Source organism: Orbicella faveolata, unplaced genomic scaffold (assembly GCF_042242905.1).
Source record: "Orbicella faveolata isolate gen_17 unplaced genomic scaffold, um_ofav_v1 contig_26, whole genome shotgun sequence".
NCBI classification, from domain to species: domain Eukaryota; kingdom Metazoa; phylum Cnidaria; class Anthozoa; order Scleractinia; family Merulinidae; genus Orbicella; species Orbicella faveolata.
In genome coordinates, this window is record NW_028301554.1 from 12,790,102 (window position 1) to 12,812,838 (window position 22,737).

General features: G+C 38.2%; 4 protein-coding genes across 8 annotated transcripts in view; 2 read left to right on the forward strand and 2 right to left on the reverse strand.

The window, feature by feature from the left end:
* Positions 1-819, reverse strand: part of LOC110063281 (semaphorin-2A-like) — a 34,190-nt gene extending 33,371 nt beyond the window's left edge. Inside the window, exon 1 of the mRNA XM_020770241.2 lies at positions 441-819. The gene's annotated coding sequence lies outside the window, so the exon portion shown is untranslated. The remainder of the gene's footprint in view (positions 1-440) is intronic.
* LOC110063288 (putative ribosome biogenesis protein RLP24) lies at positions 808-5,925 on the forward strand. Its single transcript, XM_020770253.2, has 6 exons — positions 808-949; positions 1,046-1,159; positions 2,825-2,897; positions 3,417-3,480; positions 4,613-4,692; positions 5,782-5,925. Exons 1-6 carry the CDS (start codon positions 869-871, stop codon positions 5,853-5,855), a joined length of 486 nt encoding a protein of 161 aa, XP_020625912.1. The 5' UTR covers positions 808-868; the 3' UTR covers positions 5,856-5,925.
* On the reverse strand, positions 5,743-22,684 carry LOC110063283 (G kinase-anchoring protein 1-B-like). 4 transcript variants are annotated; one of them, XM_020770247.2, is made up of 13 exons: positions 22,484-22,684; positions 20,556-20,654; positions 20,149-20,181; positions 19,366-19,416; positions 17,440-17,674; positions 17,155-17,180; positions 16,904-17,038; positions 15,072-15,212; positions 14,802-14,865; positions 14,016-14,074; positions 12,936-13,007; positions 6,802-6,870; positions 5,743-6,273 (listed from the first exon to the last, which is right to left on the reverse strand). In XM_020770247.2, the coding sequence occupies exons 1-12, from the start codon at positions 22,682-22,684 to the stop codon at positions 6,847-6,849; spliced, it is 1,140 nt and encodes a 379-aa protein (XP_020625906.1). In that variant the 3' UTR covers positions 5,743-6,273; positions 6,802-6,846. The 4 variants fall into 4 exon arrangements, with proteins under 4 accessions (XP_020625906.1, XP_020625905.1, XP_020625907.1 ...); XM_020770246.2 differs by having other exon boundaries at positions 5,743-6,870; XM_020770248.2 differs by lacking the exons at positions 5,743-6,273; positions 6,802-6,870 and adding an exon at positions 12,388-12,584 and having other exon boundaries at positions 16,988-17,038.
* Positions 6,870-12,035, forward strand: LOC110063284 (arrestin domain-containing protein 3-like). 2 transcript variants are annotated; one of them, XM_020770250.2, is made up of 5 exons: positions 6,870-7,234; positions 9,066-9,292; positions 10,289-10,639; positions 11,104-11,281; positions 11,701-12,035. In XM_020770250.2, the coding sequence occupies exons 1-5, from the start codon at positions 6,997-6,999 to the stop codon at positions 11,745-11,747; spliced, it is 1,041 nt and encodes a 346-aa protein (XP_020625909.1). In that variant the 5' UTR covers positions 6,870-6,996; the 3' UTR covers positions 11,748-12,035. The 2 variants fall into 2 exon arrangements, with proteins under 2 accessions (XP_020625909.1, XP_020625908.1); XM_020770249.2 differs by lacking the exon at positions 11,701-12,035 and having other exon boundaries at positions 11,104-11,656.
* Positions 22,685-22,737: the final 53 nt, after the last annotated feature.

The following is a 22,737-nucleotide window of genomic DNA, read 5'->3' on the forward strand; positions in this document are numbered from 1 at the left end:
GTTTTTGATTTCCTATCGAGAATTTGGTGGTAATTTTTCTATGTTCAAGATTTTTGATAAGCGACCATCTCCCACAAAATCCCCTGTCCAAAAAAACTCACAAATATACATAGCCAACCGGGATGACATTTAGGGTTGATGGTTGACCAGTGCTTTTAATCTCCAGCACAGGGAGTATATATCTTGTTGAGTAGGATGGAAGAATCAAAAGAATGGAAAGTTTACCTTTGTCTCTTGTTGTCATCTCCGGTTGCCTCATAACGTACAAATCACGTCAGGTTGCCCAAGCTCGGAAAATGAGCTTCTGTATATGCGTTTCATAAATGAGTAGCATTGGGCCGGGGTTACGCAACAGTCGAAATACAAGGATTTTTATGGGAAAAACGGTTATATTCATATACTTAAAAAATACAAAGGGGTATGAATAAAAATAAACCTACCTCGCTCCAGGTGTATGTTTTCTTGTTTCTCGTGAGGTTTCTGGGCCAATTTATGGCCATTTAGGTGGTTTCTAGTCCCACACTTTCACTGCTTTTTCCTCTTTTTCCTCTTTATTCTGATTGGCTGGGCTTCTTAATAATTATTCTGTTGAAGACAGTGAGTAGCGTAGCAGTCTGCGCTTGTTAACAAACTGGTGACCGCTTCCTTGCGTTCTTGAAGTGTCTTTGAAGAGGATTTAGACGAAGTTTTGAACGGTTATACTAAAACAATTATACCGTATTCGCTCTCGATTTCTAAGCGTGACAGTTGACGAGAGAAATTTCATGATTGTTACACTACATAGTTACCGTTTTATGCCCACTCCGCTGACTAATTGTTGCGCCATCATTGAAACTTTCCTTTTTTCCGGACTTCTTTTCAAAGCAACATGCGTCTTGAGAAGTGTTATTTCTGTTCGTCCACAATATATCCAGGACATGGAACAGTATTTGTAAGGAACGACTGTAAAGTAAGCTACCATTCTACAACTTTCTTAGTTTCACAGGATCACTTATTTTCTGCTTTTTCTTTATCTACACCGCATTGCTACATAATTCCATTTTAGATCTTTAGATTTTGCCGTTCCAAATGCCATAAGAACTTCAAGATGAAACGAAATCCACGTAAAATCAAGTGGACCAAAGCCTTCAGAAAGGCAGCAGGCAAAGAGCTTGCCATAGTAAGTAAAAAGCAATCTACAATCTCAATGGTCGCTGCTGGTTTCGCCCCATGGCGAGTTCGCCCCCACCGAGTTCGCCCCCACATCGACTCAACTGTACTTGATCGAGTTTGCCCCCAACCAGATCGAGTCGCATATAGAGATTATTCCTCGTTCTTTTATCCACTGCCTTGGCGAGGAAACTTCGCTTGGTGGCGAGACTCCCTGGTGGTGGCGAGATGACCGGTAACCGTTTGACTTAATTTGTTGCTATGTGCGCGCCGGCTGCAACAATCATCATCTAAGCTTATCAAACATAGATAGACTGAAATGGTTCTTCGAAAACGTTTAATAACTCGATAACAACCACGTAAATACGAACACAAAATTTTGGGGCGAACTCGAAATAGAAATTTTACAGTGGGGGCGAACTCGGTGGGGGCGAACTTGCCATGGGACGAAACCGGTGTTATTCATCTCAATATAGGGACAACAACAGAGCAACTCCGTAGAGTACTAAACAACCATGTTTTGGTTAAAAAATAATGTGACAAAGAAGTACATAACGTTACGTAAAATATAGAAGTAGCAACAACAGTAGCGAAGATTAAACAACTGGGTTCAAGCTGACGATAGGGCATTGTTTGAATCAACTGTTGAGCTGAAGTAACTCTTTTTACAAAGAAGTCCAAATTATTGCTGCTGCAGTGAGTGAGCCTGAAGTGAATGAGGCAGCTCTCTAATTGGGAAATGGCCACATTTTAGGGGTCTTGAGCACATTTTGCGTAACAGAAGGAATTGTGGTATCGGTAAGATCACAGGCACAAGGAATTGTGGTTATGTGCGAATGGCAGAATTAAGGTGCGCAGTCTGATCTTGTACTTTCTCTTGCATCATTGGTCACAGTGTACGAAGGCGAGTGACAATTTTCAATGCATACATTGCTATTTTTGACGCTTCTTTTATCGTTCCAGTTTTCCTGTATAAACTTTTCTTTGTAAACTTAGTCACATTGTAGGGACCATTCAGAATACATTTTTGTGAAATGAAAGGAGTTTTTCTATAAGCATCAAGTGTTATTTGTAATCTGTTGAAATTAATATTATTTTAAAAATCGCATATTTTAGCGGTACCATTTATATATTTTATCTGCACAACTTTACTCAACATTTTGGAAGAATATACATGTACTTCATTCAAATCCTTAGCAAAAATTACGGCTTGTTGTTATTAAAAATCTCAAACCGGAAGTCATTCATCCATGGCCTAAAACCTTCTTGAATGTTGTATTTCTCATGTAATATTCGAATTTAGAAACCTTGCAACAATGCAATGAAGTTTCTGGAAACTCCAGGTGTACTTGAATAAGAGCATGAGTTTCGTCCATAATTATAAGAGAACAATGAAAATGTAATGAGGCTTAGTGCTGCATGCAGCCGAGTGCTGTAATCCAGTTTGTTATTGTTACCAACCATCCTGAGTTCTGTATGGGAACAACCCTGCACTGCATTGACACTCCTTACATCCTTCTTCCCTTTGGGAGCATTTTGTTCCATTTAGGTAAACTAGTAGTATGATAGCACAATCAGTCAAGAAAGAGTTTTTCTTTGCAACAACGAAAAGCTCACCTGTCCCAGTGCTAATTTCTTACAATGGCCATTTATTTATTGATTGATTGATTTACAGGACAGTGCATTTGAATTTGAAAAGAAAAGAAATGTTCCAGTGAAATACAACCGTGAGCTGTGGTCTAACACAGGTTTGTAATGGTGAACAGAGCTGAGGTGTCAGTATAAAATAAAAATAGTTTTACCAACTGCTGACGATTTGATTGAAAGATATATGCCAATGGAGCCTGACATTATCTTCTCAGTGGCTCACTACAATATACTATATACTGTAGTTTTGTTTCTTTTTGTCATGCAAGACAGAGGGTTTGTGCTGATCACACTTAGTGGATTGACTCTACAGTACATGTCTCTCAATGCACATTCATTTATTTTGTCTGAAACTCTTGGTCCAAAAATTCTGCTTTTAATCTTCAGGTTTAGTTTATCTCCAAATGTTTGCAGTAATAGACCAATTTCGATATATTAAAATTCAGCCTAAAACAATAGACCTCAGCACAAGGCTTTAGGGAATAACTACAGAGTTTGTGAGTTTATTCCCCAGAGCCTCATGCTGAGGTCTAAATTGTGTTAGGCTGGATTTTAATATATCAAAATTGGTCTATTTTAAAATGTATTTAATTGACAGACATTTTATATAATATTTTTAGTGAGAGCCATGAAGAGAATAGAAGAAATCAGAAGCAAGAGGCAAGATCTTCACATCAAAAACAGGTCAGTTGTAACTGTCATCGCATGATGCTGATATTTCTAAAAGCAGGGATCCATATTAATTTTGGTTTTTTCTCCAAGTCGTCAGCCAGGCAAGTATGTCAGGTGACATACTTGCCAGGTAAAATTTTACTTGGCTGTTCAGTAGGGAAGAATGGCAACTGACAACATGTGAAAGAAAAGTTTACTTTTTTATTATTTTCACGTGGCCAGTCTCCCAGAACATCACTTCCCTTTGACTGCCATGAAGGCTGAAAGGAACGCTTGAATCACTCCTGCTCGTTTTTCAATTTGCCTTGTTGTTTGGTAATGTTAACATTACTACATATTGTAAAAGCCACATGCTGATCAAAACAGCTGATGCAATCACACCATGTGTTTTTGTGGATGCAAATGCAGTACAAAGCGTCCACAGCTGACAAAACGAAAATTGAGCCTGCAATGATTTCATACATGGAAAATACCGCATCATCCAAGATAATGGACCAAAATTATGATTTTATCACAAAAGAAAGCTGCAAATCGTTCTCTGTTTTCTAAAAGTTCCAGATGGTCAGTGCAGGGAACTCATAAGAAAATATAATTTTTTTTTCTGGTAGAGTCAAACTAAACTTGTCTAGGGGATGAGTTTTTGATATTTTAGTTGTCTTGGATGACTGGCGGACTGAGAAATTCAATATGAATCTCTCAAAAGTCACTGGCAAATTGTGTTGATTGTATTGTTGAGTTCAGATGGGTTTTTGCCGGTTTTTATCATTAGTTGCTTAGTTTTTGGAACTGAATGTAATGTTTCATTATCATTCTTAGAGTTCTTTCTTTGAAATGTTATCATGACACATGCAGAAAACATATCCAATAGTATTCATTTAGACCCACCTAATTCAATAGAAGAGCATGGCATTTAACCACAGGCTAACAAGCTCTTTTTGTGTGGTCATTAGTGCTTTTCTATACCTTCATTGGTCAAATTAACCTTTCCAAAGGTGTTGTTTAGGGCTTTTAAAACTGATTTAAACGAATTGTTTAAAAAAGCTTTGAAGTATTAGCATGGTGTTTGCTGCTGTTGTTCTGTGTATATTTTTTTGATTTAAGAAAGTATGTGGTGATTGTTGTACACTTTGCTGTTACGTTCCAGGTTAAAGCCTGACAAACAACTTAGAAAGGAGTCTGAGATGAAGGAGGTCAAACAAGGAATCACACTCATTGCACCGCCAGGTCTGTAACTAACTGAAAACATGTTTTGTTTGGGGAGTAAGGAGCACCTCATAAAAGAACTTCCGTTTTAGGGAGTTTTCAATTGTTAAAAAGTCTGGAGGTACACTGTAGTACTGATTTAACCAAAGATCTAAGAACTTTTGCTCATGATTGGAAAGCAAGTGAAACAGTAATTTTCTGGGAATTTCAGTTGGAATTTGTTGACTATGTTTTGAGGTACAGAGTAAGTCTGACATCCCAGTTGGTAGAAACCATCAGGTTCATCAGAAAGTTCCGTACCGTGTGGTCATTTCTCTCAGTTTTTGTAGTGAGGGTAAAATAATGTTAAGGGCCTTTACTTTTTATTGACAAGTTGATTTTGCAATTAACAGTTGACTATATTCAACCATTGTCCCAACTGGTCCCAAGATAGCATTCTGTTCTGATGCTTGTGTAGCAGATTATTGCTAGGCCAAGCTAGATATTCCTCTAATTTCACAATAAGTTGTGTCTTGTCAACACAGTAGTCATAAGATTTGCCTTATGTCCCTTCCCCCTCTTTCATTTTTCAGTTACTGGAATTTTAAATTTCCTCATCCCAAGCCATCAATTTTATTTAACTTTCCATTAAAACTAAAATTTGGAAAGACTATTGTCAAAGTGTAGACAAATAAAACATAGCACATAATCTCTTAGGAGACAGGTAACTAATATTGTCTTCGTTTGTTGGCCTATTAATCCACCAAATATATCACTATCCGACAATGGATAGCCTTGTTTGATTTGTTTACACTTTTCCAGTCTTTGAAGAAATGGGCCATTCAAAGATTGACCCGAAAACTGTGTTTAATTGCAAGTTCTACCACTCTATTTTCAGTCAAACAACTCGTTGCGGTGGTATGGATTTGCAACAAGGGTGGTTGATGGGTGCCCTTCATCCTCTCTTGATTTGCAATCAAACATCAACGCGACAATGTCACACTTAGCTTTCAAAACAGAAAACAGTTGTCCAAACAATAAACCCTTGAAAGTGAGGTCTTATGCGTCGCGTTGCGCGGAAAAGACAGCTAGTGACAGTATATTTTACTTTTTATTTCTTTTCATTTACAGTTGAGAAAAGAAAACTTGGACAAAAGATCTCACAAGTTATGCAAGAAGCTGAGAGTATGGAAACGGAAGACTAAGACGAGCGTAAGACCACTGACTCTATCCTGACACTGTTGAATAAAATAAAGAATCTTGACTGAATAATAACTTGTGTATCTGACTTCATTTTGAAAAGGAGGGCAACATATCACACAGTTATTTCTCTACCATGCGAAGAGAAAAATATCACACATACTAAGGAGTAGATCACTTGCATGAGTGGCAACTCCGAAAGCCATTTGACATTATCGAAGGACAAGAAATAACCACCCACATGGTATGGGGAGACTGGATATAGGCTGGCAGTTGTACAGGACTTGCTGCCGGTTACAAACGTTATTGTTGGTCCTTCTTGCATGCAGGTCCTTATTTTTGTTACGCCCTTACTAACCCTGCTGGAGAATAAACGGTTGAAATTACAGGTTCTGGTGGCTGCCAGCGTATCAAATGATGTGGCTGTAAATCAGACAGAAATAACGCCTATACCGTTAAGTTATAAAAGAATCGTTACTTTCTAAGCCGTTTAACGCACAATGTAGTGTTCTCCCAAATTTATTAAGGGACTCAATTTCAGGCTGTCATCCCTGGTATAGCAGTAGCGGTTGTGAGTACGATGTCATCTGGTATTAACACAGAAAAGTAAGCAGAATACAGTTCTAGCAAGCTCCCCACCCTGAATTTAAGGAAATAATGTTGAGTTGCCGCTCATTCCAAGGCACTACAGTCTAGACTTATTATTGGGTTTCCTTCAACAAAGCATCTAATCAATAACAAGGAATATAAAAGCGTTTGACGCTATTGGCACCAACACTATAACCACCTGTTGGACGCATAACAGGGCGCGCCTAGTATCTGTTTACAATCTCCGTCATGTACTAACCAGTAATAATCTAGTTCTTAGGCGTGGTGATCAAATTCCAAGCAAACGTATCTTAAGTTCCTTCACGGAAATCGATTAAAACCTGTTTTAATGTTTTTTTGTACCTGCTTGAAAGATTGATACTCTGCGTCGCATTTATTTGCACTTCCTCAAAGTTCGGTTCTCGATTGGCGCTGAGAAAACAAAAAGAAAAAAGAGCGTAACAGTGAAGGGAAACACAAGAGTACTGTTGACCATAAAAATCACACTTATAGCCCAGGCAGCTTCAGTAAGAGCCCATCCCTGACATGCAAAATTGAATGGGAAAAAATTTAGAGCTGAAGATTTGTCTCTCCCGCCCTGGCAAGCACTATCATCCGGGCGAAGTAGTGACCGGTGAATGTGTTTTGAATCTAAGTGATTACATGAAACTTCGCTGCCTTAGCATTGAGTTTCAGGGTGAGTCTTGGACATGTTGGGAGGAAATAGATGTTTACACCACAACGCACAAAAATGCAGAGATCTACTTCCATAAGAAAACCACACTATTTGGAAACTGTAAGTATTAAACCGCTTAACTTAGTTGCGGGCAATCGAATGTCTAGTGAACCAGCCTTGAAGACAAGTGCGCGCTGGATAGTGTAACAGAAGGTTTTCTTGCGAAATTCAACATTTACGGTTTGTTTAAATGTTCTCCGTTATTAAAAGCTGTACAGTAAATGTAATCAGTTTGGTCTGCACCTTTCTTTTATTCAGTGCATGGCTTTATATCTTATTGAAGTAACATCAAAATTCTGTGTTGCAAGTATAGCTAATGAACCCTTCAATTTAAAAGTTGAAAACTCACTAGAAAATGATCAAGAAAATGACGAATATCGACTTCAACTAGGAGTTGTAATTTATAAGCTGTCGTCAAGATCAAAATATTTTGGCTACCGAAGAAAAATATATTAACTTCCACCGCTTTTTAATAACGCTATTTATTTTCGACCATGCATCTGTTATTTAGGAAAGTGTTCGTTAAAATTGAAATAGAGAAGCAACTTTGAAAATGTGAATTTATGTTCAACTCCATGTGGTTAGAATTCAGGTTAGGTTAAATCTGGGTTGATATAATAAAAGGTTTCCATTACATCCGTCGAGCCTTTATTAGCCTAATTATACATTACTTGCAAAAAAAATTCTGACGTTAATTTTTGGGCGTTTTATCTCGGACGTTTCGAACACTTTTTATCTTATTTCCGAAAAATTTCATATATACAGAAACGTATGGCAAGCATACGGATAACATAAGAGTAACACAAGGATACATACCAACGCTTATAATCCATCAAATATTTTCGCTCGCCCGCGATTGGTCTAACGCGTCACGAGACTGAATATACCCCAGCTAAAAAAACCGAGGAATATCCGAGTGATATTCCCAAGTTTGAAAGTATGCTCGAGTATTTTTCCTTGGACATATCTCTTGCTCGAAGCTAACAGTTTTCCTCGAGCTCTGCTCGCTTCTCGGAACAGATAATGTCCGAGCATATTTCCGTGCCAAATGGAGGCTATTGTTTGTATATTTCCTAATTTCAGCCATTTCATCTAACTAAACAGGACTTAATTAAAGCAAACAGTGGGTATATAACCTTATTACCAGTTCACTTGCGGGCACTCTAACAAGCAGGCTAACTTAGCATGCTCAACAGCAAACGACAAATAGCATTATGCACTGAGCTAGTAACTGAGGAGAGAACCTGCACGAGAAGACGTAAATTTTTAATTGATCGATTTTATGGTTTTCAAATCCACAATATTTGGGCGCCAACAGGTTTCAGTTGATCCACTCAAAGTGCGCAAAAAAAGTGAAAGTCACCGGTATACCAAATTTCCTTTCCTCCTTTTAGAAAAAAACGTTTCATCTCAACCGTGTTTAAGTGCTCAAATGAAACAGCACATCCAAACGACTGGATTACGCGGAAATCTCTAAGATTTATTATTCCACGAGTGCGCTATAATCATCTCTTATCCAATAAGCGCGAGTGGAATAATTGTTTTATCAAAAACGACCCTTAAATAGAGAAAACTAACCTAATTTATTTATTTATTTATTCAAAATAAAAATAAAAACGCCCAAAAAAATCACGCGTACGCTTATCCACAGAACAATAGTGGACTATGTCTATATGTTAAATATGTCTGTAAAACTTCAGCCGTACACGAGAAGATAATGATTTCAGCAACAGACAACTAGTATCACAGGCGCAGAACGCACCCCTGATCTTTGATTACTACTAGTCATATTTGTAGAGCATGATATAATGGCTCGTAACCCATGATGGCTAAGCCAATTAAAACCCTTGAATTGCATTATCCAGTGATCCAGTTGTCCTTGCTTTAACAGCGGAGAAAAAGAGAAATCAGACGTCCTCTCTTCCTCCTGGCCATCATGCCTTCCAGTTTAGCTTCAAAATACCTCCATACAGTCTCCCATCGTCCTTTGAAAGTAAACATGGTTACGTCAGATACTGGCTGAAGGCGCGGATACACAGGCCCTGGAGATTCGACGAGGTTACTAAGGAGTTGGTCAAAATTTTGAGCTTGATTGATGTTAATTGTCCTCGCGTCTTGGTAAGCTCACAGATGGAAATTGGTGTTAGAAAGAAAATACTGTCTCACTTCACGTCAAATTTTAAGTAATTCAAGTTATATTCAGCAGAAGCTTTGAAAAACGCTCCCACTATTTTCTCTGCAGCCTTTTAAAAACGCACGATAAAATTGAACTAGAATGGCATTCAGACTCATGATCTTAGCGATACGTATACAATACTATAGCAACTGAACTAGCAAGCCAACTAGGAGTAGATCACTTTGTTTGTGTTCAAAGTAACCCGGAGAATTAAGATGATGACATACATCGATACATGAGTGAATATATGAAATACTGACCTGAAAGGTCGTCGCAGTTATTTACACCAGAATATACCTGCGATGGCCTCTCATCACCAGCAGTTCAAATATATTGGTCTCAACACATCAGGTGATACAGCCAAAACTGGAATTTATCCGATAAGGCGCAGCAACCACAGGGAGCCTTCACATCCGTTTAGAATATGAATAAAAGATTAACCTAATTGATTAAACTACCTTTGTCGCGCGTGTTTTGTTTTGTGGCGGCCATTTTGAATTTTTAATACGCGCGCGGTCTGCTAGTGCGAGGTCTGGAACCGAAATTATGGAAATCGCTCGAAGCCTGCTCGGAGCACTAAGAAAATGACACTTTATTATCCTCGGGGAGCGATCGGCTACCTCCGAGAATTTGCGAATTTTCCCGCCCGTCCCAGACTTCCGTAATTTCGGTTCCAGACTTCGCACTAGCAGACCGCGTATTAAAAATTCAAAATGGCCGCCACAAAACACAAAACACGCGCGATAAAGGTAGTTTAATCAATTAGGTTAATCTTTTATTCATATTCTAAACGGATGTGAGGGCGCCCTGTGAGCAACAAGGAAAAGATCAAGGAAGAGAGTATCAATAGAGGTAAATAAGAAATTAGAGAGCAGGAAATATGCTTACTTTCCTTTTATCTCTTTTCAAAGTGGATGACTGCTTATTTTACGTTTTAGTTGCCAACTTTTGGCGAGGCTCAGAAATCACTGAACTGCTTATACAATGGAATGGCCTCCCCACTGAAGCTGTTGGCGTTTACAGACCGCAGTGCGTATTGTCCACGTGAACGTATGATACTGACAACTGATATCAAGAATCTGCCGCTGACACAAACATACCAAACAACAATATTCCTTGTGCAGACTATCTCTTTTAAGTCTCGCTGTGGAAAATCAAGGACTGATCGTTGCCAGCGAAAGATGGTCCAGCGCTCTTCCCTCTCGTGGGCGGTTGACGAGTTGGAAGTCCCGGATGTCCCGCCGACCATGAGGAGTTGCGGGATTCTATCCATTACGTATCATGTTAAGGTAGATATACGGCTGACAGAGGACTGACAGACTGAACGCAAGCTTGACTGAAGGTACAAGGGATGGAAGGACAGGAATTGACAAGTTGTACGACGTTTCCTCACTAATGACACCTGTCGCTTTTCTTTGTAGAAAGTCAGGGACTGGACTGAACGTAAAGCCAGGTTTACAGTACTGAACACGGAAAGACGACGGTTGACATTTCTTTTATCTCCATTAACATGCATTCGACTTCAGGGCGATACAGTAGGAGCAAACTTTTGTCAGTATTCAAAACAAAAATGTAGTTATCTCGTCCCCAGTTCTCTTGTGAACAAACCTAGAGGTCTGGGAACGAGATAACCAACGTGTAGTTCACGTGTTACCACTGCACATAATCGTTCCAACTTCCTATTGCAAATTAGTGTTAACCAGAATTATAATTAAATCACGAGATTTTCTTTTCTTTTCTTTTCTTCTCGCAGGTAATGTTATCAACACGTGAATGTGAAGGTGAATCTCACTTAGAAGTCGAACTGCCTGTTATTATCGGAACAATTCCTCTTCGACGGTCATACGGAATGGTTAATAAGCTGATTCCAGCTACTAGATTAACCAGGAATTACAGTGGAGAATGTAAGACGTTTGTAACCATCAAGAGGGGTAAGATGCTTTGCCTCCCGGCTTTTGTTACTGTCACTTATATACTAGTCATACAATGTCTGAAAAGACGTTGTGCCAGAAATGGACCTTGGTATCAATGAATATTTTATGCCAAGTCGTTGACCACTGCTGTGTTACGTCCTATATGTGGATCACAAACATGGTGCTTTTTTTGTTCCTCGTTATAAGACAATGATTTTTTGTTGATAGTAACGTATTCACAGTAAATTTACGGCTCTTTTACGTGCGAGGAGCTTTACAGCAATCCGATATTTAAGTGCCAATCCGCAAGTTCTCACTCATTTTTAACATCTCGCCAAGTTATGCAAGGCAATGTTATTCTATTAGAGAAGCGTAAATTTGAGAGATGAGAAACCTGTTTCACGAGACAGCTTAATGAGCTTCTGATTATTTCTTAGTTACTTTGGAAAGTGGAATCCATTCTAACACAGCCATAACGACTTGATAGAAGAAAGCTGTCAAGACGCCGAAAGAGGATGAGGAAGAAGTCAGCTGAACGAAACAAGTCTAAATACACAAGATATAACTAAAATACCAAGCCAAAGTTGGCCAGCACAAAGAGTTAATTGGCCATAAACGCAAGTAAAAGCTCGTGAAAAGATAATTTTTTAAGGCAACGGTTAATTTGATTACTAACAAAGCTTCTCAGAGGTGTAAAAAAATGGTAGTTTTACGAAACTGGAATACCAGAGTATACTTAATAAAAAACTAATAAAAGCAGCCTCTTGTCACTTCCGCGGTGTATTACCTGATGTCTGTGCGCGATCATTATTGACGTGAGGCTATTTTACCAATCTATCGCTCTCTAAAATCGTTTTCTTTTGGGGGGCGGGGGGGGGGGGTGGCTCATGGTCAGGATTGTTACGACATCTGAACTGGGTTAAAGTCCGATTCTTCTCTAATTTCTATATTTTTATGTTGGGAATCCTCTGATCAATCCGAGTTGGTTCGGGACCTAACCTGGGAAAAGCCGTTCTCCAACTACATGGGATCTTCCCGGCGTTGAGGTCCAAACACTCGCCCGCGGTTCGTGTTCTCACAGCATTTCTCGTTATCCCCTCCACTACAAGGCCTCACTAGAAGGATTCCGAAAATGTTTTCTATTTATTGAATAACTTACACATGCCATGTAACAGTTGACATAAGCAATACAAGTATGATTTTCTTTCTATTTTTAAACGAAACATATTTAAAATAATTTTGATGTCCTCGCATATAAAATAAACAGCATTTAACTTTGTTGTTGTCAGGAAGAACCATGTCTTTGTCTCCCTCCTGACGACTAGAGACAAACAAAATAAGATTTAGTTTCGCAAAAGACATGGTAATCATTACTGTAAAATATAACTACAAAAGAAAATTCAATGACTGGTTACGTATGGGAGTCTCTGTCTCCCCCAGGGGGTCTTTTGTACCGTTAGACAGACAGAGCCTGACGAAGGGAAGAATAATAACCTAAGCTAACGGTTTAATTTGTTCTGCTTAAAAATAAAGCCATAAAAGTAAGCAAGGGGCGGGGGGAAGACTTTTGATAGTAACGGTGGGTTTGGGTCTCAGCTGCATGGCACTGCCAAATATCGAGTATTTCAAATAGCTAGCTAGTTAACTATGTCGTGCCCATTTCAACCCTCACCTTGGCCATCTCATTCTTCAAAGCAGAGTTTTTAGATCTTTCCTGTTCTAGTTCAGCGTGTAACTGTACCACCTAGTAGTTCCAAATGTAAAGTAAATTCGAAGTTGTCAGTAAATTTGACAGGAGAAAAGTAAAGCAAAGAGCGAGATTGTGCACTGACCAAAATGAACAAGTCAAAACAAGAAGACAGTACAAACATCTAGAAAATGCAATAAATAAAACGACTACTTGACGATTTACATGTTTATTGTTTCGCACATTTTATGTTTAGAACTGTCTTGTCATTTATGTCTTGCATTGAGAAGTTTGGCGAAAACCCCACTACGAACATTTTAATTAAAGCTTATACCAGCCAGCTGGGTAAAATGACAAAACCGGCGTATGTTTGGAATACAGCCAGAGAGGGTGCTAGTCATGAAGGGTTGTGCACAAACGCTCATCCAATTTCCTTATCTTTTCTTGATGTAGGAATTAGTAAACAAGTTGGGCAGATTCTGTAAACTATCTGTTAAAATTGCACTTAAATAACATTTAAAATACTCAAGCTACTTATGTTTCGATTGCTTTGTACATTGATCCCAAATTGCATTGGACCTTAAAACTTGAACAAATCTACAGGACAGTTTTCTAAGGTTGGACTGTCAAATTTCAGCTTGTGCTCTTACTCTTCAAAATTACGAAGTTTTTGCGCGGTGTAAGAGCCAATTTCACAGCACGTGAAAAGCTCACGAAAAGTCTGTAACACCCTCGGGAAGAGAAAAAGTGTCCGCTGAAGAGAGGTGTCCGCTTATGAGAGGTTAAAAATGCAGTGTTTGTTTGTGGCTGGGACCGTTTACTAAGTATCCGCATGCGAGAGGTGCCGGCCTAAAAGTGTTTGTTAGCGAAAATTCAACTGTATTTCTAAAGAAAGTGTTAGGATTCATCGACGGACATGAAAAACATTTTGTTGCTCACTAGTGACTTTCGAAAAAAGCTAACATTTCGCGGAGCGTTAGCGTTTCTTTGGAGCAAAATGGACGATTGTGGGTTGGTGTGATTCTGGTATTTGTGTTTACCACTACTTAAAAACAGTTATCTCACCTGCTCTTTAACTTCATTTAGCTCTTCAATTTGCATCAGCAGCTCAGATTTTTCTTTCACTAAAAATCAGTTTACAATAAACATCATTTAGACAATTTTAAGACAATGCTCCTTTTGGATAGTTGAAAACGCATACAAAATAGCAAAACAGGCAAAGGCAGACAAGGGCATTTTAATTTGTCTTTTCAGAGAAAGTTAACTTCTATAGTATTTGATTGCTTTTATTTTGCTCATCGTTTCATTCTATAAACCACATAACTTCAGTGTAAGACCCCAGTTCTGACAGTATTTAGATTCATTTTCAGTACAAGTTCTGCTGGCCTTGCTCCTGGAAGAAGCCATTTATCACAATACACACACTTCGCTTTCTTTTCCACAATTATGCTCTCAAATGAAGGTTTACTTTAAGAAAGCTATTTTTGCTTAATACACTGTTTATATACAATGACAAAAGCAAGAGTTCTCAGAACTTGTGTGGGGCCGAACGTCATGTCTTGGTTATGTAAGTTATGAAGAATCGATAATAAAACAACATTAAAAGAACATCGATCATAACATCCATCCAACAGGGAACGAGTCAGACATACGAGAGAACGCTTTTCATTAGCATCACGGCATTCGATAGCGGCTCCAAATGTTGTTGGCAATAACGAATGGTAAGCTTGAGCTTTGCATAATGAACTCATGATAAGTTTAGTTCTGCTGTGAAGACATACATTGGCCACTGAAAATTTAATCTCACTCTGGTAACCATTTATTTAGGTAACTTTTTGACAGTTCACTTACTTTCTGCCTGACTAAGAATGAAGCATAATTGCTTGTTTCTTTTCTTCACTTGAGATAATTCTTTCTGAAAGTGCAAAAATAGAGTTTATTCTTAGCAGAAATGTGAAACTTCCCATAAACTTGCAATGCTTTTAAATAATTATTTACAATAAAAGCAAACTGATGTCCCACGACCTTATCAGGGGTTAAATTAAAATTTAAACATAGCAGACATACTTTGTTGAAGCTAACTTGTTTTTGTGAATACTCTGTGACAATACTGTAACCTACCTTCAAGTCTTCAATGATTTTAATATGTTCAACCTTGGCTTTCCTGAGCTCAGTGAGCTCATGACCTGTCTTGTCTAACTCATCTTTAATATGAACCATTTCTGCCTGCATTTCATCTTCATGGGTTGCTACAAAAAGTTTCTAATGTTGAAAGAACAAAGAAAAATGATTTCACTAAAAAAGTTAACGTTAAAATGCAACGACGTTTCGACCGCTCGACGGTCATTTTCAAGTTGAAAAGTAAAAGTTTTGCATGCGCCCAAATATATACAATCGATTATAGGAAGGCTAATGAGACACTGACTAAAACTCTAAAATATTTACATAGAAACAATACAATAAAAGGGCGGCATGAGTAATAAAAACGTTAAGGCGATAGAAACGATTTAAAAATAAAATAATTAAAATAATTAAGTAAATAGCTTCGCGCGGATCGAATCACTCTGTTTGTTCAATTTTGGTTGAAGTTTACGAATAAAAAGCTTTTCAAAAATCAAACAGTCGAGTTTACTCTGACATTTTTTCAAAATCCTGAAATTGCTTCCAATGGTCTCCGGATCCTTTCCGTGCTCATCCTTCACGTGGTTGCCGATTGTTGATCGCTTATGTTCTTCCACACGTTGATGTAGGTGTCGACTCGTGAAGCCGACATAGTCTGCATCGCATAGACCACACTTATAATAATAAACAACATTTTGTTGATTCACAATTGGAGGTTTATGTTCCTTTGGTTTGAAGTGTCCTTTGATCTTCTGACTTGTGTAAACAGGCTGGACAACGGCATCAATCTTTCGACTGAGATCACCGAGTTGGTGTCTTACCGCATTCGCCGATTTCTGGTCTTTGAACGGTAAGACAATTCTGATGGTCCCCGACTAGATACGAAGGTCTACGTGAAACCGACCGATACTGGGCTTTTACTGCATTACCAAAGCCATGTTGACGTAAGGTATAAACATTCTCTACAGAAGACAATGTTAAACCGTGCGTTCAAACTCTCCCCAAATTGGCAGTTCTTCCATCAAGAATGTGAACGTCTTAAAACGGTTTTTGCTCGCCTGCATTATCCCAAAACCCTCGTAGAGAACACCATCAGACATTTTATTGAAATGAAAGTTACTGAGAATGTGTGTTCTAAACAACAAGTGTCCGATGAACAAGATGTTCCCATCAGAATAGTACAGGGACAAATATTATAAACATTTGGCTTTCTTAGTGCCTTATAGGCTGTGTTAGGTTCGCAAGGCATTGTGGTAAAATGAACAGCCGCCATCTTTTTTCCTAAGGTGGATTGCACTTTCAAGATTGGGGAAAATCTCAAACTTTGGTCATGCTGTATTGAGCAAGTGATATTATAATTAATATTGTCTAGACAGGAGAAAGAAAAAATATAACAACAGATCCCAAAACTGATCTCAAAGAAGTCCAAAGAAACTTACTTATCTTTTAAAAACAAATGGTGATCCTACTTTTTACTTGACAAAATGGAATTGGTAAGCCTATTCAACACATGAACATTTAATTCTAGATGTGTGTAAAAGCTATATTAATATTTATTATATGACTGAGAGAATTACTTCATTGGGATTGGCTGAGAGCAGGCCAATTTATTGTTAATTCTTAATTTGCACTGCAGAGCAAATTAACACACGTGGGTTTGCAATTTTCTCTGTCATATAATAAAAAGAGTAATCGTATGAAAGCTTGAGCATTTATGATTTATACTGCTTTTGATATTTGAAAATTCTTTCAAGGGAGCATTTTTGTAGTGTGAATCCTTTATTGCACTGGCATTCATATGATTACCTATACTAATTAAGACTGTCCCTCACTTTTTCTGATAATGTCTTAGTGACTTGGTTTTGATTTCTGCTTTCAGTATCAGATTTCACATCATTCTTCTTCCTACCAGATACCTTGACAGGCTTTGTGGGTGTGGAAGGTTTCTCCTCACTCTGTCTTTCCACCTAAATAAAAGGGGGTATATTTAAACGGAGCAAAAATTTTTTACATCAAAAAGTGGGAACATTGCATTGGGGCCTACACACTGAAAACTAAAATCACAAGTACAGGTCACACATACCTGCACCATTTCGTTAAAAGTTGTGCCTAGTAAAACAAATTGGAGATCAATAATTAGACAACTAATTAGGAAACAGCTGAGGATGGGAACACAAGCCACAAGTACACTCGCCTGTGACTCGTGTTCCCACTGACAGCATTTCTCAGTCTTCCAAACTTCCCTTCTTGTTTCTTTAACTTGAGAGAAACAAGAAAGGAAGTTTGGGATATGGGGAAAATTGCCAACAAACACAAACTAGGCTTGACTGAGCTGCAAGAACTGAATCGCAACAAGAAGCAATCTGACCTTGTATGTTGGACCTCTCATGATTCAGTGTTACAGCTATGGTAGAATCATCTGGCCACTCTAAAAAGCTATCAAGTCCTGTCACAGAATGTGAGCTTTCAGACTTTGGTGCACATTGGATTCCTTCAGTAGTTCCAGTTTGTCTAAATTCACTTAATGACATTGGAATAGGCTTTTCTTTCTTTTTCTTCTCCTTGGTAATTTCCTGACTAACTGCTTGTGTGGATGTTAATTCCTGCAAAACATTCACCATCAGTCCTTACAAAATATTGTTCTACAATTATATAGCTGGTGTTTGTTTGTATCCAATATAACACACAGGCTCTGCTATTTTTGTTATGGGATTCTTCTTAAACCAGAGAAGTAATGTCTCCAGGTTCAGCCATTTTGACCATAAATAAGTAACAAACTACTTATTAACCTTGCAATCCTCCGTAGGAAAAAAGATGGCGACTGGTACATTTACCCACAGTTCTTAGCGCATGACAACTTTAAAAACGTTTATAAAAATGTACAGAAATATTATAAAATCTTCAAACCCAGGCTACTCAATGTCCTTTGAACAGGGACAAATATTATAAACATTTGGCTTTCTTAGTGCCTTATAGGCTGTGTTAGGTTTGCAAGGCATTGTGGTAAAATGAACAGCCGCCATCTTTTTTCCTAAGGTGGATTGCACTTTCAAGATTGGGGAAAATCTCAAACTTCGGTCATGCTGTATTGAGCAAGTGATATTATAATTAAGTTTGAGATTTTTCTCATTAAGACCTCACTCTTGGTTAATAAGTAGTTACTATTACATTTAATATATAGATTTAGGCCAGCCTAAAAGCGTAGCTCCTGGGCCGGGTTGTTCAAAGCCCGATTAAGCTAACCCAGAAAAAGGTAGAATTTTGATTTGAGTTTTGTAACTTTGCGGTGAGGTTTCTGTGTATTGTTTGGCCTTCTGTTTTGAGTTTTAATAATCACCATATACGCAAAACAAAACAGCAAAACACATTTGTATAGAAGAAAAAGTTATAATTCGATTAACTTTTAATCCTGGGTTAGCATAAACTGGCTTCCGAGCAATCCTGCCCTGTTTCCAACAAGCTAACCCAATATGAGCCCGCGATCCAATCGATAACCAGCGCTTGGTCAGCGGTCAACTTCAAGAAAACACATGACCTCGAGGAGCTGTAAACCTGAGCCCACGATATGGTCACGTGATACTGGTCAGCGGATACCTTGTATTGACAGGTGTCAATTGATCATAACATGGATGCCCAATGTCAAGGAAGTGCACGGTAAACCAAGGCTGCATGTCTCTGTCAACCTATTATTTGGAGTATGGCCGCCATGTTGGGCAACTCCGCCGTCGCCGTCATCGTCGTCGTCGTTGTGCGTACGCGCCCACGAGCAATACCGCTAGCCATGGTAACCATGAGAAAATCAACTCATGGGTATCCTTTTCTTTCCCATATGAGTATGGGGCTCCGCTTGGCGGCCCTTTGGGCCGCCGGAGCTCCGCTATTATGATGCGAACAACATATTGGTTGTTAAAGCCATCTGAGCGGCTTGACAGACATTATTATGGACTCACTCTCTCTCCCTCACTAGCTCACTACACCATTGATCACAGCAGCTTAGAGGTTGCTTTGACAAATAAATTACTCAGAAATGGTTATATTTTAGCACTGGTTAACAACACATATTCAGGATTGTCTAAAAGTCTATGTGGAAATGTAGCACGCATAAGTGTTAAAATTGTTGTTGCTCCATATGCTTTTGAAAATATGTTTTTGAAAATATGTTTCTGCAGAGATACTATCCCATGCATAGCTTGAGAACAGGCTTAACTTTGTCTACAGAACAGTAGAGAAACTTAATGCTGAAAAACATATGTTACTTCAACAATAGTCAAAGTGACTATTAATATAAACTAACCTGTTTTTGCCTTGTTTGAATTGTATCTATCTTACTTGCCTCAAGAGCCAACTAATGACAAAACAAAATAGCAGCAAATAATTTTTAAGGTTCACACTTCTCGTATGCATTGGATTATTATTAAGAGTGGTTGTCAGTGTGATAAAAGCCATGAAACTCCCTATAGTAGATCATCAGTATTAAAGTGATGCAACATTCTTCAAATTCAGTTTGCTGAAGATCATACTCAGGGCTTGAAAAAAACTTGAATTCTAGCTTGCCCTTCAGATCAACAGCTCTTAAATTTTGCTTGCCCTGGCAAGTCTTTGTTTACTTTTATTGCTAGTTGGCAGATGACCTGCCCATCAGGCAAGTGAAGATGAAAGTAACTTGCCCAGCAGGAAAATCTACCTGTCCTGGATGACCAGACAGCCCTTTTTTTGATACTATGATAGAATTTATGATTCATACTACTTTTGATATTATGATTGCACAGTCTGTGCCACTTGTGCCTGTCGTTTTTTGGACAGTTGAACTTGAACAGATAATGATTAAATGGCTGATTAATATTGGTATAAGGACTTTACATCTTCTTATTCTGCCCGTAACCATATGCAATTGTTTGACTCTGCGTACTTGGATGGTTACTGACCACCCTAGATTTCATTATGTCCTGTTGTCATTATTAACAAAAGATAAACTTCAGTGACTGTTCGACAAACAAAAATGGTGACACCATAATGAAAAGGCAACAGACCAATTCAAAATGCATAGACATAATTTAGTAAACAATTTATTATTTACCTTGAGATCCCTTTGGAATTGACTGAGAACAAACTAAAAAGCAATGAAAGCAACAACCATGTCATGTATTTTGGTTAAAAATATAAACACTTCTATCATCAATCCAAAGAAGCTAATTACAAAAAAAAATTCTTTCAACTTTATTTGGAAAAAAAAAAGTTACTTAAGGTGATTCCACTGAATTGCATGGTACATGATTCCTTGCTGTGCACATTTTTTACATCATTAATGCAGATGCTAGAGTGCGTACATACACACAACATTAAGAGATTCCCTTCAAGCTAAGCTTGAGCGCACTAAACATGAGGCCACCACGTCTTCCTCTAACATTAGGTAGCTCAAAGAAATTAGTGACTCTGTAAATTCGAGAGTAAATAAAGTTTATGATGATGATGATGAAACCAAACCTGTTCATCTTTCTGCATCCATTCATCCCACTCTCCATGATCTGCATTTGGCTCATTATTGTCTATGTCTTGATCATTGTTTGAAGGATCTCCTGAGGACTATAACCAATATGACAGAGTATCAGAACTCTCTATCCATCATAGGATGTACACAGACAGAACTTACACAAATTATCTGTAGAAACCCATTTTTTAGCGGTCTCCTTTTTAACTTGCTAAACAAAGCTAAAAGTTTTAAGCCATTCAATGATTTATACACTAGGAACTTGAGATTTCTTTGAGGTGATAACTAAGAAGGTTGAATCAAATATCATACTTGGTGCTTTAACAAAATCGTGAGATGACTAAATCATGCATTGATACTTGCAGCTATGTATGAATGCTCATCACTTTTTTCCACAATCCCTTTGTGCTGGTGAATGTCACTCCCTAATATTATTTTTTGGGTGAAAATTTAATAATTTATTATTCAGTAGTATTTCTATGTCTTGCCTGTGGTGTAGGTACATGTAAATATATACTATTTTTCATTCCAAACAAACCTAAATATAAATTTGGTCTTATTAACTGGTATGGTTAAATTACTTTTCATTTCTTTTTTAAACACTCATTTAACTATTTGTTTGTATCTTGTTTTGTATCTTGTTTTGTGTGTGTGCTTTTTTTTTCCTTCTCTTTAATCAAGCATATTGCAACCAAGGTAAAGAATATTATTTTTTCTATCAACTTAGCTTGTTTAGTTTTCCTACTATTCGGAGTAGTTTTCGTTTGCCAAAGTTAATTGTTTTTATGCTATAAATTCTTTTTGTAAATCTGGCAAAATAAGATGATTAATTGGTTGGTTGGTTGATAGCTAAGCCAATCAGATTGCATATCAGTACTAGTATATGAGTACAATTCTACCAGTTAGTGCTTTAGTGAGATGCTGCTCTTCTGGTGTTCCTGGTTATTAAGCTTGATTTGATTCTGAGATTGATTCTGCCAGTTTCAACTGTAGCATATGAGGTGTGTAATCCAACAATTTCATGATGTGCAGAACATGTGCATATTAACAAAAGTGACCACAGGCCTTGACCCTGATTTTAACTCTAATCATAGCCTAAACCCTATGGCATATTCTTATGGTAACCCTAATGCTAACCTTGACATAAAGGCTGGGACACGCATATTTCACTCATGTGTCCACCCTTGAAAATGCAATATTGCTGAAGTAGGGGGAGGTTATACTTCCACAAAATTACACATACAATAATTTCAGGGATGGCAACATGGTGCAATGTAGTCACTGTGAGCAATATTGTGAGCAGCATTGCACTGTGTTGATACTAACATTAAGTTAACTTTAATACGAACTTAAAGGCTATTTTTGATTGAATTGCAGCGAAAAACAAGTCTAGTATTCTTTCCCACTGAGAGCAACTTTGAAAGAAATAATTATACACTCTTTATCATGTACGTCATTAGTGTACCCTGTATCTTGTTTGAGAATGAAAAAGAGCAGCTAGCGGCTTTGTTTGCTCCTGATGGGCAAACGAAGCAGCTGTGACTGATCGTGTCATGTTTTAAATTGAGCGCCTTTGGCGTCGCAATCACGAAAACTTGTTATTTTATTTGGCACTCTTATTACATTTCACGCCTGCATTTCACACCGCTAAGTGGCAGGGCCAATCGCCTTCTGAATCTGTGTCCCTGGGACCCCGGGAAAGTTTCTAAAATTACAAAGATGCTCTTGTGAATTTCCCCACTATTCCCTGGGGGTTTGAGGGTCGGGGTTACAATTGACTAGTGCATTAAATTTGACAAGACGTCTTCTTTCTGTTCCTCAATCCCTGTCTATATGACTCCCTCTGCATTCCCCGTACGTCTCAGTCAATGAAAACTACTCAGCAAGTTAACTTAGATACCTAACGAAGCTCAGTTGTGACTACCTGGTTATTTTTTGACCTGTTTTTCTTCTTTTTCCGTTTCTTTTTCGCTTTTGCATCGTTGTTTGCGTCAGCACCTTTTGGTCTTCCCGCGACGGTTCCCGCCTTGTCACCTTCTACTTGAGGTTTTTCTTCGTCTTCGTCATCGCTGACCTCTAAAACGGCAAACCGACATTTGGTTGCTAGGCCTGTCAACGAATTCATCGCTCATATGGGGACTTTCAGACATTTATTTGACGGAAAGAAAGAAATACAAG

Bases quoted from the DNA above. Each gene is read 5' to 3' on its own strand.
- LOC110063288 (XM_020770253.2), top strand. From the start codon at position 869: ATGCGTCTTGAGAAGTGTTATTTCTGTTCGTCCACAATATATCCAGGA. The intron at 950-1,045 runs GTAAGCTACCAT...ATTCCATTTTAG, and splicing joins TTGTAAGGAACGACTGTAAA to ATCTTTAGATTTTGCCGTTC. The intron at 3,481-4,612 runs GTCAGTTGTAAC...GTTACGTTCCAG, and splicing joins GATCTTCACATCAAAAACAG to GTTAAAGCCTGACAAACAAC.
- LOC110063284 (XM_020770249.2), top strand. From the start codon at position 6,997: ATGGGAAAAAATTTAGAGCTGAAGATTTGTCTCTCCCGCCCTGGCAAG. The intron at 7,235-9,065 runs GTAAGTATTAAA...TTGCTTTAACAG, and splicing joins AACCACACTATTTGGAAACT to CGGAGAAAAAGAGAAATCAG. The intron at 10,640-11,103 runs GTAGATATACGG...TTCTTCTCGCAG, and splicing joins CCATTACGTATCATGTTAAG to GTAATGTTATCAACACGTGA.
- LOC110063283 (XM_020770245.2), bottom strand. From the start codon at position 22,684: ATGAATTCGTTGACAGGCCTAGCAACCAAATGTCGGTTTGCCGTTTTA. The intron at 17,181-17,439 runs GTCAGATTGCTT...TTGTTTTACTAG, and splicing joins TGAGAGGTCCAACATACAAG to GCACAACTTTTAACGAAATG. The intron at 13,008-14,015 runs GTGAGATAACTG...TGGAACTACTAG, and splicing joins TAAATGAAGTTAAAGAGCAG to GTGGTACAGTTACACGCTGA.